The sequence below is a fragment of the Phyllostomus discolor genome, chromosome 2, assembly GCF_004126475.2.
Source record: "Phyllostomus discolor isolate MPI-MPIP mPhyDis1 chromosome 2, mPhyDis1.pri.v3, whole genome shotgun sequence".
Classification (NCBI taxonomy): Eukaryota; Metazoa; Chordata; class Mammalia; order Chiroptera; family Phyllostomidae; genus Phyllostomus; species Phyllostomus discolor.
The window spans coordinates 10,772,951-10,787,416 of NC_040904.2; the positions used below are offsets into that span (position 1 = coordinate 10,772,951).

The 14,466-nt window shown below is 48.7% G+C and overlaps 2 protein-coding genes across 5 annotated transcripts in view; one reads left to right on the forward strand and one right to left on the reverse strand.

Annotated features, from left to right (window-relative positions):
• Positions 1-7,668, reverse strand: part of LOC114490280 (minichromosome maintenance complex component 3 associated protein) — a 46,403-nt gene extending 38,735 nt beyond the window's left edge. The window contains exons 1-5 of one of the 2 annotated variants that reach the window (XM_028504243.2): positions 7,332-7,645; positions 5,507-6,824; positions 5,047-5,267; positions 1,697-1,775; positions 1,061-1,214 (exon numbers count right to left, since the gene is read on the reverse strand). In XM_028504243.2, coding sequence (XP_028360044.1) covers positions 1,061-1,214; positions 1,697-1,775; positions 5,047-5,267; positions 5,507-6,719 — 1,667 coding nt within the window. In that variant the 5' untranslated portion in view covers positions 6,720-6,824; positions 7,332-7,645. Of the gene's footprint in view, positions 1-1,060; positions 1,215-1,696; positions 1,776-5,046; positions 5,268-5,506; positions 6,825-7,331 lie in introns of both variants that reach the window. The other variant, XM_028504251.2, reaches the window with a different exon arrangement.
• A 28-nt stretch (positions 7,669-7,696) lies between these two features.
• Positions 7,697-12,792, forward strand: YBEY (ybeY metalloendoribonuclease). 3 transcript variants are annotated; one of them, XM_028504735.2, is made up of 5 exons: positions 7,697-7,796; positions 8,243-8,497; positions 9,653-9,781; positions 11,007-11,075; positions 12,442-12,792. In XM_028504735.2, the coding sequence occupies exons 2-5, from the start codon at positions 8,288-8,290 to the stop codon at positions 12,526-12,528; spliced, it is 495 nt and encodes a 164-aa protein (XP_028360536.1). In that variant the 5' UTR covers positions 7,697-7,796; positions 8,243-8,287; the 3' UTR covers positions 12,529-12,792. The 3 variants fall into 3 exon arrangements, with proteins under 3 accessions (XP_028360536.1, XP_035873416.1, XP_035873417.1); XM_036017523.1 differs by having other exon boundaries at positions 7,719-7,796; positions 8,209-8,497; XM_036017524.1 differs by having other exon boundaries at positions 7,720-7,796; positions 8,238-8,497.
• The last annotated feature ends 1,674 nt before the right edge of the window (positions 12,793-14,466 follow it).

The window sequence follows — 14,466 nt, forward strand, 5'->3', positions numbered from 1 at the left end:
TGCTCCTCTACAGCTGGCGAACCACACACACTGGAGCGAGAGGAGCCTTGGTGACGCGGGTGAGGAGCTCAAATGTGTTCCTCGTATTCTTCTCCACGATTTTAAACTTTGAAATATTTGTATTTCCTTTAAAATAAGCCCATTTAAACAGCTACAATGAATATGTACAAATTTCGAGATCAAAGAAAGTAAATTCAGCTTGAAAATGAAAAAAGCAAACTTTACACCATGAGGAACTATTATGCCTACATGTTTTCATATATAACCTCATTTCAGTAGAAGGATGTACTAGAAAAACCTGGGCATTCTCTGTCAGCTTCCCTATTTCCAGCTGGCTCCCAGAATTCTGGGAACTTGAATGTCAAAGAAGATACAAGCAGAATTGAGTGAGAAAGGACAAGGCAAAAGCAAATCAGCAACTAAACTGTTAAGTGCGTAACAGAGTAAAGAAGGCAAAACGCAGGCCATACTGGGTGAAGGATCACACAGAAGGCCTGTGGAAGCAGGCCTGCTGTGCAAGGAAAGTGGGAAGGACAGAGCAGGAGGGGAGGCGGGAACATCTGGGAATAGAGATTCCCATACAGGCTGCCCCCTACTGGCAGGCTCACGGTGATAAGCTGAACCTACAAAAAGCCATGCTGGAAATCACTAGAGAGGACATTGGGAATACATGCTTACCACGGCCAGTTAGAAGTTTTCAGGGAAAAAATGATTGCTTATACATTGCTGTGTCAGGCAGAACTGCAAGACAGCAACTGATCAATACGTGGGACCTGGTCAGACAGCTGAGGAGGCCCAGAGCCCCTTCAGAGCCCTGACAAATAGCTCTCAATGTCAACCTTCCTATGTCCTCCCCGCGCCCCCACTCCTCCCCATCATGTCCTCCTCTCCCCTCCCCACTCCCCATCATCCCTTAGCCCCAACTCAGGTGTCAACATATCATCCCACTTCCCTTTCATGCTTTGGCATGACTGCTGTGAAACCCCTCCTCTTTTCTGACATTAGAAGTCAAAGAACCCACAGGCCATGTCAGATACAGCCACGGAACGACCAGCCGCACCTTTTATTCAGGAGACTGGCGGCCACAGCCCTCCCCGTGGGCTTGCCGAGACTGCCAAGAGGGGAGTGCTGGAAGGGAGGGTCCTCTGTGCTCTGGCCAGCTTCACCCTCCCCCGGTTTCTTCTCCTTGTGGGAGAAAGTTTTCTTGTTGGGACCTGAAGACGCAAGAGTCAGAACAGAATTTATGATATCACATCCCTCGGTACTGGATTTTTTACTTCGTTTTTAAATTTTATTTATTTATTTATATTTAGACAAAGAAGAAGGGAGGGAGAAAAAGAGGGAGAGAAACATCAATGTGTGGCTGCCCTCACACGCCCCCTACTGGGGACCTCGTCTGCGACCCAGGCACATGCCCTGACTGAGAACTGAACCAGCCACCCTTTGGTTCGCAGGCTGGCACTAAATCCTCTGTGCCATACCAGCCAGGGCTGTATTTTTCACTTTTCTGTGATAAAGTAAAATTCTCATAATTGTTACAGGAGGTTACAAAGGAGCCCCACGAAACACTATGAGACACAAGAATCCACTCAGAATCAGCCTCCCACTGGCCTTGGGGAAGGGGTCCCACTCAAAGCTTAAAGGACCCTGCACACAAAGCATTAGAGACCATGTAAAAAAACAACTGAAAACTCACTTGTTTTCTTCCTGTGCCAAAAGATAGTCACGTCATCATGCAAATTTTTCCCCTTCTTCCTGGCCAGGGCTGCAGAAGCCTGGAAAACAGTCCACAACACAAAGTATGAGGCATCAGAGCACAGGAGAGGAGACTCCACTCTCAGACGCAGTCAGTGAACACTTGTGCGACACAGCGACAGCTCCGCCTGCTGCGTGTCTGACCACACTGTTGGCTCCAGCCGTGCCGTCCTCGCCTCCCTTACCTGTCTCCCACCTGATGTTTGCTCTGTTTTTTTAATTAATGACCTTCCTATGATGGAACCCATAACTGTGGCCTCACTGGCATTTGATAAAATTCTTACCATCTGATAACACATACAATGAAAAGATACAGCCAAGTCACACACACAAAAGCAAGCTGCAAAATGATACACACAATACAATTTATCACAAAATATAACAAAACCAAGTCCGAGTTAGTATACCTACAGATACACCCATGACAATGTATAGAAAAACACACACCATACTAGTAACTGTACTTGTTCCTGGGTAACAGGAAAGATGGGGGTGATCAGGGACCTCAGCTTTGTATGTATCAATTAAATGCTTATAATGGCAATGTATTTTCCAGAGTTCAGCTGGAATAAGCACATTGCAATAACCAGAAAATAACTTAAAAAAATGGGAATTAATTACCATATGACCCAGCAATTCCACCCTAGGTATACACCCAACAGAACTGAAGGCAGGGTCTTGAGAGATTTGCAAATCACGCTCATGGCAACATTATTTGAAAGAACCAAAAGGTGGAAATAATCTGTGTCCATCAACAGATGAATAAAACAAAAAGTGGTCTACCCATACGATGGAATACTATTCAATCATAAAAAGGAGTGGAGCACAACCACATGAATGAACCCTGACAACATTATGCTAACTGGAAACAGCCAGACACAAAAGAACAAACTGTATGATTCTACTTGTTTGAAATATCTAGAATAGGCAAATTCAGAGAGATGAAAAGTAGATTAGAGGTTGCCGGGGCTAGGGAAGGAAGTAGAGGGAGCTATCACTTAATGGTTATTGAGTCTCTGTTTGGGCTGATAAAAAAGTTCTGGGAACAGTGGTGATGGCTGCACAACACTGGGAACGTAACTAACACCAGTGAGTTGGGCAAAAAAATCAACAGGAAGGAATAAATAGCAAAAGCCCTAAAACTGTACCTATATTTTGGTGCAGGATATCTACTCTCAGAAACCTAAACAAAGGAAATAAAGTAATCAGAAATCCATGCACAAAAACGCCCACAAGTAGAGCACTCTTCAAGTGAGTATGTCGACAGGATAGAACGCCACATAGATCTTAACCATCCCATCCTAGCCTGACTGATTTCAGAAAACACTCGAGATGGCTACACGTAGTTTCCGAGAGTATATCTGGCATGATCCCATTTGTGCTAAAACAATGTGACCACATACTTGCAAAAACATTAACCAAAACATTCAGCTGGTATCTTATAAAGGAGAGAATTATGGGTGATTCTGTCACCCATAATTTACAGGAAGGCCCCTCCCATAGTAAATTGACGGGCAATACTTCTACCATTTAATAAAAGTTAAGAATCATGCTTTCTACTTGATAAATTTTTTGCTGGGGACCACCCTGCCTGGTCTCAGGAATCTGTAACTGCCTATAACTATGGCTGAGTAAGAAGCCTCTGAACCAGGAGATGCTAAGGAGACAAAACTTATTTCCCTGGAATGAACGCTGCCTTTTCATGCTTGAACAGCAGTCAATGACGGGTAACAATTCTCTTGGATAGAGAATGAATCTAAGACAGACGTGTTCACGAAGGAATGACAGGGACGAGACTCGCAGGGCTGTGGAAATAGCGGGATGATCAACATCAACCCCTGCCCCCTCAGCTTTGCCAATGCCTGAGTCCTTGAGAAATCCAAGTCTCCCAGCTGCCTTTGTCTCCTCTGCCCAACTCAGGCCCGTTGGAAGTAACAGGGGCGGTACAGTCTGGACCAGAAACAGGGGACTCCCAGAGTAATCAGGCCTAAGGCATAGAATATGAAAGACCCTGTGAAATCTGCTTGCTGGAGGATGCCCTTTAATTAGAATATGAAGTCAGGGGTAGGAATAGAACTAAACTTTAAGTCCTGTAGTCTTTTTAAATGATAAAACCACAAAATCTCTGGCTTAGGATCCCAGTAGGAAATCTGCCAGCACCTTTCAAAAGCTAACTACTTGTAATTTGCTAACAGTATTGGTATTCAAGAATAAAACCCTGCTTGTGCAGGGGGGGCGGGGCGCTTTTCCACTTAGGAGAGTGGCCACTCAGTCCCTACTTCTCCACAGAAAATTGCCTGTTTCTGTGTATATTCATTTCTCGTGTTTTGACGAGCCATCCGCAGCGTTTGCGTGATCACTGCCGGCCGGTGATTATGAGACAATTTTTTTAAAGATTTTATTTATTTTTAGAGATGGGAAGGGAGGGAGGAAGAGAGAGAAACATCAGTGTGTGGTTGCCTCTGTGTGGCCCCCACTGGGGCCGTGGCCTGCAACCCAGGCATGTGCCCTGACTGGGAGTGGAACGTGCAACCCTTTGGTTCACAGCCCACGCTCAATCCACTGAGCTATGCCAGCCAGGGCTTATAAATTTCTATAGAACTTAATTTTCCCCCACAAGAGTATTTCTTTAAATAATAAAGATATAAAGTTACATAACGTGAGCAGTCTATGTATGCGAACACCCTACGACAACTGTGTTATGCATAGGTATATTTATACACATACAGGGCAGGGCAAAAGTAGGTTTACAGTTGTGAGTACACGAACAGAGTTTATTCTTGTGTTATTCGTTAATTATTGTTATTTTTCATACAAACAACTGTAAACCTACTTTTGCCACACCGTGTATTTAAAGTTAGGGCATAACCCAAACATAAGGAATTACCTCTGAAGAATGGGATTACAAGGGGATTTCACCTCTTGTATTGTCTGAATGTTTACAGTGATCATGTACTATGACCAAATAAAACAAAACAGAACTCAAGCTTGGAAAAGTGCTGTGGGTTACAGAGCCACTCCTACACATTTCAGAGGAATCTGACTTCCTGGGACTCGTCACTGCATTCGGTAGGGGCTGCAAACTTTTCACTGATGACTCCAGTTATGAAATAAACGGTGCTGTTCTAGCTTCTCCAAAGGAAGAACAAAATATTCAAGTACTTTCCTATATTCTAGCAGGTAAGTAAGTAACTGATGAAAAAAACAGGTTTCAAAGTGAAAGTTCATTCCAACTTCATCCCTTTAAAACCAATTTTTTTCACTCACATAAATTCAATCGGACGTACTCACATGATCAAAGAAATACACCACTGCAAGCTTTTTGTTGCGCCTGGTATAGAGGCGCTGCACTTTAGCAATTTTGCCAAAATAGTTCTCCAGAAAGGTCCTGTTGTTGAGATAGTCGGGAATGTTCTTGCACTGGATCGCTGTGACTTCAGCCGGAGAGAAGCCAAGGCGGTCTGTGCTCTCACTTCTTTTACTCTGCCGCCCAGGAGTTCCTCTTAGAAAATCTAGGGAATCAGAGGACAGGAACAGAACTGTAGTAGATGAAATGTTTTCAAACAGGAGGCACCAACTATGCAAAGCAAAAGAAATTTCCATGCATGTGAGACCTGCTCCAAGATCCTAGGTATATTAACATCCCTAATGTTTACAGGGGAGTTACCAAAAAATCAGGCTAAAACCCAGGGAAATTTACCAAGAACTTGCCAGCAGGATTAACTGTAGGCTGAACATTTTTAGAGCTCACCTTCCTTTTTATCTCTATTTTCAGTTTCTTCCTCTTTACTCACACCTGTAAGCCGGGAAGGTGCCAGAACAGACTGACTCCCTCCTAGGATGGCCATGTGGTCACTTTCCCCAGACTCAGCACAACCAATTTCCTTTCTAGATTCCTTGTTGCCCAGACGACCGACTTCTTTATTGCTTTTGAAGACATCCTGTATTGTCCGACCAAACAGGTTGCCTGCCCGAGGCCGATTCAGGCGGACAGGCCGTTTATCCGGAGGGTGATCACCCCTAGACAGGGGGTCCAAGTCTTCCACTGCGTCGTGGCCATGTCTCCTCGGGGAGCGGTCCTGATCCTCCTTCCGTTTCAGTCCTTTCACGAGGCTGGGCAGAGGTTCCACCTGGGAAACAGCTTCTTCACATCCTTGTCTGACACATGTTTTGCTAACTGGGAAAGATTCCCCCAAAGATCCTGAAGAAGTGGGGAAGCTAGTGAAGCTACTATTAAGACTTCCAAATAGAGATTTAGTGCCTCTGCTCTCTTCCTCCACATTTTGGGTTGACAAAGCAGGCATAAAGGGTGATGCTGAATTACTACTTTCAACTGGTTTCGAAAAGGTAAAATTTGATTTAGTAGCTGAGCTTGTCACCTGATTAAAAGGAAATGGGGCCAGTCCCCCAGATCCACTACTAATTGGTTGGGCAAATGTGAAAAACCCAGAAGTAATCTGGCTTTGAGTTTTCTCTGGCTCAGATTCAGCTCCCAGTATTGGCCTGAACACTGAACTTTCCAGAGGTTTAAAGATAAATTCTGTTTTCCCAAAACCAGAGCTTGCTACTTCCCCAGTTTCCGGTCCAAAAGTAGAAGTACTTGGGAAAGTCCCAAGGCTGGGTGATTTAAAAGTAAATCCTGAGTTTCCAGGAGCACATGAACTTGAAGGCCCAGAGGTAGCTACAAAGGCTGGAGTGTGTTCAAGTCCAGAGAAGAGTCCAACATTTGAGGTTTGAGAGAATCCTAATGTTGGCACTGAAGAACTACCTACTCCAGAAGACGCTGGAAAGCTAGATACCTGTGAAAATCCTGAGCTTTTCCCAGATAATGTACTGTTTTGTCCAAAAAGAGAAGGCTGACCAAATCGAAATGGTTGCTTAGCCTGAAATGCTCCTATAGAACTGCTGGAAGATGTTGAAAAAGCACTAGGCTGCTGCCCACTGAAAGGGTTAGTTGGGTTCATCTTCTGACCCAGTAATTGGATGGTAATAAACAATCAGTGTACAAATCAGTCCTGTTCCTTAAATAGTCTGTTGAACTAAGGAGCTCCCCTTCATCTTCATGTAAGCTGAAAGACAAAAGTTCAGGTCAGAATTATGTGCCGCTGAAAGACTAATAAAGGAATTTTTAATCACATGTCACACTTAAACTATCTAAAAGAGGGTCACAGTAAAGGGCCAGGTATTCTTATTTTCTGAGAGTCAGTGGGTTCTTTTTTTGGCGTATCGGGTGGAGAATGGTTCAAATAAACAGCTTTGTAACGGCTTTAAAGCGTAACTAAAAATCAAACCCTTTGACTAAATTGACAAATTCACTAAAAACCTCAAACGTTAATTTTTTTAAAATGTCATTATACTTTGTAAATAAAAAAGTTTTTCCTAACTTCTTCCAATCTCCATATCCAGATGATTTCACCGTAACACAGCTAAAACATCAGTGTTTTGGTGTTTCCTCCCACCTAATTTTTCTCCGAGTAACCATAGCACTAAACACTCTTTTCAGACACAGAAGAAAAAATGTGCTTTTATACCGAGGCGACTGGCCGAACAAACTAGCTGAGATCGTGAATACTCACGCGCAGGGGCCTCCCAAGACCGGGAAATGGGTGGAGCGTTGGTAGCAGGACGCCAACTCGCAGGCTGTGCGGTGGGTCCCCGCACAGGCCGCGCCCAGGGCCCGGCGGTCCGCCGTCCTACTCCGTTAGCGACGCGCGGACGGCGGGATCAAAGAGTGGCGCGGGAAAGGGGCAGACTCCGCTCGGCCCGGACCCCGCGCCGCGATCACCGTCCCGCCCAGCGATGCCTCCGCTTCACGGTATCTCGGCGCTAAGCTGGAAGTACAGACGCCAACCAGAGCCGGAGGAGCCAGCACTTCCCTAAACCCGCGGGCAAAAATAGTGATGGACCGACTTCCGGTCCTACCCGCGCGGCTCGGCCCCGCCCACGGCCCTCGGCGCTGGGGTTCCGCTCTCCCGCCGAGCGGCGGCGGAGGGACTCCCAATGCGCAGGATCCAGGCTGGGGTCTTCTGGCTTTGGCCGTTGTACGTACACGGGCAGCTTCCTGTCTCCGAACTGGGGGGGACGTCGTACCCACCGGCGCGCGATAGCTGAGACTTGCCTTCCGGGGCCGCGGGCAGCGTTGAGCGGTCCCTGGGGAAGCCTCGGACCCGATCATACGCATCCCGTCCGGGTGCCCCTCCACTACCATTACTTGTTTCCTACCCCGCTGACCCGCTTTCGCTATTAAAGGCCCTTTTTCCCCACCAGCCTTAATTTCCTGTGGCTACATTCTGGCTTGCCTGGCTCTATGGCTTCGTTTTATATACCTTCATTTTTATATCTGACTTAGGCTAAAATGTAAATTCCTGTAGATTTTTTTCAATGAGTTGCACCAAATAAAGTGATTTGATTGTGTTTGCGTGTGTTTTTACAGAATTTATTATCACTTTCTAGGACTGATTTGTCTTCTTTTGAACTTCAAGCACAGGTTGCTTTACAAACGTTTTTGAAGGGCCCCGGTTGTCTTCCTGAAATGAGTCTGGTGCTCAGAAACGTGCAGCGAGCTATCCCCCTCCGAAGAGTGCCGCTCCGCCAGAGGATGGAGATAGTCAGGAGTATTTTAGGGGTCCAGAAATTCGACCTGGGGATCATCTGTGTTGACAACAAGAGTATTCAGCACATCAACAGGATCTACAGAGAGAAAAATTTCCCAACCGATGTGCTTTCTTTTCCATTTCATGAGGTAAAACGTATTTTCCTCCTTCCCTTGTCTAGCCTCCCATCCACTGTAAATTTTCTGTGTTAATTATACTACAGACACGATTTTTTAAGTTTTATTTTGTGAATTTTGAATATATGCAAAAGCTACCCTATTGACCATTGCCCGTTAACTGGAGGAGAAAAGGGGGTTGAGCTCCCCACGCCCCTCCTAATGTAGTCATAGATGCTTCTGCACTTTGAAATGTGAATCAATAATGAATATTTTAAATAATGAAAGTTTTAAATAACACTGAATAAAAGAAGAAACTTGTGTAAATATTCTCTACAAACTTGTGATAGCTATCAGATTACTCTCACTGATGTAAATGACTCATTCACAGCTTCACACATTGTTAGAAGTTGCATAAATCAGAGCAACCCTTTTGGAAAGGACCGTGGCAACATATTTCAATCCACTAGTATCACACCCATGGGGATAAATGAAGGAAGACAATAAAATGTTAAATGTGTATTATATAAAAATGCATTGAAATGTTCACTTATTTTCACTAATAGGAAGAAAAATAACACGAACAATACTAAATAAATATGCAGCCATAGGTGACTGGCTGAACTGAATGGACTGGCCTTTATAGACTTTTTTTCTATTATATTTTTTTATTTTTTAGAGGGGAAGGAAGGGAGAGAGAAAGAGGGTGAAACATCAGTGTGTAGCTGTCTCCCGCGCGCCCCCTGCTGGGGACCTGACGCGCAACTCAGGCATGTGCCCTAGACGGATTGGAACCAGAGCCCCTTGATTCACAGACCTGCACTCAACCACTGAGCCACACCAGCCAGGGCCTTTATGGATTTTAAAATAGGGAAATGGGAAAGGCTGTTTGTTTAGGACAAAATACCAAGAGGAAAGAACAGGAAAATAAAATTGTATCAATGTGGTGATTTAACTCCTACAAGTTGCAATCTGTGTGATTGTGCATTGGGAAGGATGAAAGAAATGGAAAGGAACTCATTTGACAAGGTGCAAACATCTTGTCACCTGCGTGTAGTGCCTTTGCAGTCCCCCACCCCGCCGTAGGACTAGTGAGAGGACAGTGGCTTCCAGAATGAACTGTGTAGGCCTGTGGTTGCGTTCGTGTTGCTGACGTCCTGTTCTCACACTGTGTTTCCTCATTGGCAGAATCTGAAAGCGGGTGAAATTCCCCAACCCGATTTTCCAGATGACTATAATCTGGGGGACATTTTCCTAGGAGTGGAGTATATCTTCCAGCAGTGCAAAGAAAATGAAGATTACTACGACACCCTGACCGTAAGTGGGAATGCTGAAATGACGGGTTCTGTCGGGTGCCATGAATACCGTGTCCCTTATCCAGGCCACGAGAGGCTGGCAATGCACTACCGGTGTCCACACTATTGCCCACACTGTCGCCTACGGGGAGAGCAAGTGTCATTGAGGGAGACCCACAGGGAGAGAGGCGCCCTGGTGGGGCCTGCACACCCTGGGGCAGGGCCGGGGCCCGGAGAGGGCAGGAAGCTTCTGCGTAACTGAAATACGAGATCCGGGAAGCTCCCCTCAGTGGCCTTGTTTTAGCTTTTGCCTCGAGCTCACCGAGCTGTGTAGCTAACATAAGCAGGCTAAATAAGCTTCTTAGGAAACTTCCTGAAGTGGACAACATTTAGCATCCGGGACCTTCCAGATCTGTCCTCAGCTTAAGGTAAAAAAGGGACAGGGGCACTGTTCTGAAAGCACCGAGTGAGAGCGAGTCCTATTTTAACTTCCCCAAGGGTTCAGTGCGGGGGGTCCTTCCTTTAGCCAAATAGCCACGCCCTGAATTATGTCGGAGGGTGGGTGTCCTAGCCCTTCCATGTGAGACCCAGAGTGAGAGGTGTGGGGAGAGGAGGAGGTTTTCCTTTCTTCCTGAGCGACAGGAAACCCATCGTAGTCAGGACTGGCCCAGCCCTGGGATCTCTGTGGCAGGCAGCACTGCAGCCCTGCTGTGGGAGGTTCAGAGGGTATTTGTGGACATCTGATCCTGAGGGTTCTGCATGGAAGTAGAGGGCCAGCCCACCACTCCCAGGACCCTCTTCCCCTGGCACAGGGCCAGGCCAGGCCACTGTCTGTCCTATAGGCCCCCAGCTGCACACAGGCACCTTCTAACAGGTACCCCCGGGTACCTCCAACCACCCACCTTGTCTTTCACATCTCGCCGCTCTTCTGACCCTTTCCCCTGCCCCCAAAAGCAGGCACCTCCTCAGGAAATAACCCCCTCCTCACCCCACCCTGCAGACCCTGGTCTTCACATCCCTGACAGGGTCCTGGCCCACCTGCAGTTCCCCAGGCCCCACCCATGTCCTCCTGCCCACCCACACCCTCTGTGTGCTGCTGCCACCGACTCCCAAAGCCTTGTCTGGGCCCAGGGGAGGGCTCCTAACCTCCCACCAGGTGTGGGCTGAGCTCTCCCTGCCTTCCTCCTCCCCTGGCTCATGGCTTGGTCACGACCAGCCCTGAGATGGCTTTTTGATGGTTCTAACAGGTGACTGCCACCCATGGGCTCTGTCATCTACTGGGCTTCACCCACAGCACGGAGGCCACTTGGCAGGAGGTAGGTGCTGTCCCCCACCAGCCAAGGCTGCCCGCCCTGCCCTTGCAGTTGATGAAAACCAAAATGGAGGGGGAAAAACAGTAAAATAAGGAATTTTATCTATGCTTACTTCATTAAAAAAGACTTACACTTGTTTTAAATGCTGGGCTCCCCAAATGCTGTTAACTGTATTATTAAGTCACTGTGGAAAGGAAAGTCTGAACAGAGAGACTGAATTCTAAGAATTCTATGAAATTCTAATGGCTTATAGTTCAAAAGTCTTTACAAGAGAAATTGCAGGAATATTTATCAGTTGGGAACGGGATTTAAAATGTGCAGGTGTCTGAAAGGCACCTACTGTGTAAAGTCACGGAGCAGCTGGTCTCCTGGAGGGGTGCCACTGGTTACCCACACGTACAGGTCTGCGTTGATACATATGCCATACTATGTTCCGTGTACTCAAACTATATTTGTTTTTTGTTTTGTTTTCTTTTCTTTTTTAAAGATTTTATTTATTTATTTTTAGAGAGGGAAGGGAGGGAGATAGAGCGAGAGAGAGAGAAACATCAATGTGCGGTTGCTGGGGGTTATGGCCTGCAACCCAGGCATGTGCCCTGGCTAGGAATCGAACCTGTGACACTTTGGTTCACAGCCCGTGCTCAATCCACTGAGCTACGCCAGCCAGGGCTTCAAACTATATTTGTAATCGAACAGTCAGGTTGTCTGAAAGGCTTATTACACTTTTCGTTAATAAAAGAAGTGCTCGGTGTACTTGTGCTCTGCCCACCCCTCCACCCCGCACCCCGTCCTAGGCTGGGTCTCCACTGGCCACCCCCTGGCTCCACCTCCGCTCCGGGCCAGATGCTGACCCTCCTGTGGCCCCTTTGCCCCTTTCCCCTAAGCACCCCCGCCTCTATAACCCACAGACCAAAGTCTCAGCATCTTGGGGAAAGCCGGAGATGTCACCTCCAGTGTGCAGTCCGCCAGGGACCCCAGCCCTCCAAGCCCCGGCCACCGTTCCCCAGGAAGAAGCCATCCGCACCCCTCCCTCCTATGCGCCCCACGCCTGTTGTTCTGTGACCCCAGATAGGCTCTCCTCTTTTCCACCCAGGGTCACCGCCTCAGCCCTGCCCATAGCCTCTGCTGCAGCATGCGGGCACTCCCTGTGCCCCGGTGCCGGGCGCCCGTGAGCAGAACTGGGACCTGCCCTTCGACCTGTGTGGAAGGCCCCATGGCCAAGGCTCCCCATGCCGCAGCCAGGGACATGGGCCTGGGGGAGGAATCTCCTGAGGAGCAGACCCCTGGGCGGAGCCAGGGACACCCCAGCGCCCAGGGAGGCCACGCCAGCTGGACGAGTCCACAGTCAGTTTCCATTCCTTTCTTTCAGATGTTCCAGAAGGAGAAGCAGGTTCTCGAGGAGCTGGGCCGGCGCACTGGACTCAGGCTCCAGCCCCTGAGCAGGGACCTCTTTTGATGATCACAGCCGAAGATGCAGGTTTACCTGAGAGAGCCTCCAGGACACAGGGACAGCGTGTGGATGGGAGCCGCCCCCTCCCTTCAGGCCCCGAGGATCAGAGACTCCACCGCCCTGAGGGTCCTGCTGGGCAGCGCCCAAGCTGGAGCTAAATTCCATACGTGGAACTATTTCTTAAAGCATGAGAGAAATTTCCACTCATGCCTTTACTGAGAACACAGCAGACATGTTATCTTCAGTATTGTAAATAAAACAGTTCTAAACCCGCAGATCATATGACCCCTTCCTCCCTGGGATCCTGCCTGTGGTGATGAGGCCTGTCTCTCTCCCACCTCTGCAGCCCCTCAGGAGGACGAAACAAGCAGCCCGGGGGCATGTGGGTGGGAGCAGCTGGTGGAGGGGCCAGGCACTGAGCCCGGGGGTCCTCCGTCACCTGAACCGCTCAGGTGTGGGCGTGCTGCTGCAGCACCTGGAGCTGCAGAGGCCACGGCCCTGACACAGCCTCTCGGAGATTCTGTTTGGCCCTAAAACCGGGAAACTGTGGCTCTGAGAATTTGGTTTCCCCTGTGAGTCAGCTTTAGGAACATGAGAACATGAGGAACACGTTTCCCACTGGATTCGTGTCCTGGCTCAGCCTGCCCTTCCCCCGCTGCTCCCAGGGACAGACAGGGACTCGAGCCTGTGCTGTTCCTGAGTCACAGCTGGCTGCACATCGCCTGCTCCTCGTCGGTTCAGCTTGTTCTCAGTTTAAAGTAAATGCAGAGACCCGCAAAGCCCTTGGCTCCAGAGTCCTCGTTAAGAGACTGAAGGGAGACATTCTGGCCCTGTCCCGTCCAGGGCACGGGTAGGGTGCTGGGGCAGGGGAGGGGAGGTCCAGCTTTGCCAGGCGATGCCCAATACTTCTGAGCAGCCTGTACCAAACAGCCACGTGGGATTCTGCTGCCAGCCACCTATAAATCCCAGAGGCAACATTTTGGTGAAAAAGGAAAGGAGTCTTTGATATAAAGGCTATACAATGTTGGGAGAAGAGTGAGCTTCTGCCTCAAAACCCATTCGTCCCTCCACCCTTTGCCAGATCAGGTCAAGGCTGCGCCTGGAATTCCTTCTCCCATTTAAAAGTAACGTCCTTTGGGACACACAAATGGCCGTAGCATGGTCATCCGGGTGGCTTAGCCGGCTCCTGGTCACAGTCTGGCTGCAGGCGTTTTTTGGAGCCTGTGCACACCGGCGTCCTATTCACTTCCCGCTGCCCTTGCTGCCAGCTGCTGCCCGCCAGTCCAGCGCCCATGCCCATCCCTCAGGCCATCAGCCTGGCAGTGCGTCATGCACCTGGCCGATTAGGACCACGCAGCACGGCACCAGTCACAGCACTGTCACCGCCGCTTCTCACGTGGGGAAGGGCACAGGAGCACTGCCAGACTGCACAGTCTCCAGGGCCGGCAGGCCTGGGGACACTCGGGCCCCCAACCCCCAACGGGGCTCGTGAGGGGAAGGGAAAAAAGGGACAAATTTCCACGAGCCTGACTGATTAAATCACTGCCAATGGTCATTAACTCACCCCCAAAGTTGGGGGTGAGACTGAAAGGTCCAACCCTCTAATCACCTGGCTGGTTTCCCTGGTGACCAGCCCCCATTGGGAAGCTTTGTTGGGGCCAACAAGTCACCTCATTAGTATAATCTCAGGTGTAGTTGCAAGGGACTCATTGAGAAGAACAGAAGATACTTCTCTCACCCATCGCCCAGGGAAGTTCAGGGTTTTACAATGGAAGCTGTCTGTGCCAGGAACCAGGACGAAGAGTCTATTTAGTATCTCCCAATATCATGCCATGCAAAGCCCCAGCCACCCCACTGCAGGTCCCTGGACCCGGGACTTGGCTCGCAGGCAGTCTGACCCATGGCCAGGGCCTGCTCAGACCTCTTCAGCTTCCCCAGCTGGCC

Bases quoted from the DNA above. Each gene is read 5' to 3' on its own strand.
- YBEY (XM_036017523.1), top strand. From the start codon at position 7,756: ATGCGCAGGATCCAGGCTGGGGTCTTCTGGCTTTGGCCGTT. The intron at 9,782-11,006 runs GTAAGTGGGAAT...TGGTTCTAACAG, and splicing joins ATTACTACGACACCCTGACC to GTGACTGCCACCCATGGGCT. The intron at 11,076-12,441 runs GTAGGTGCTGTC...CCTTTCTTTCAG, and splicing joins CGGAGGCCACTTGGCAGGAG to ATGTTCCAGAAGGAGAAGCA.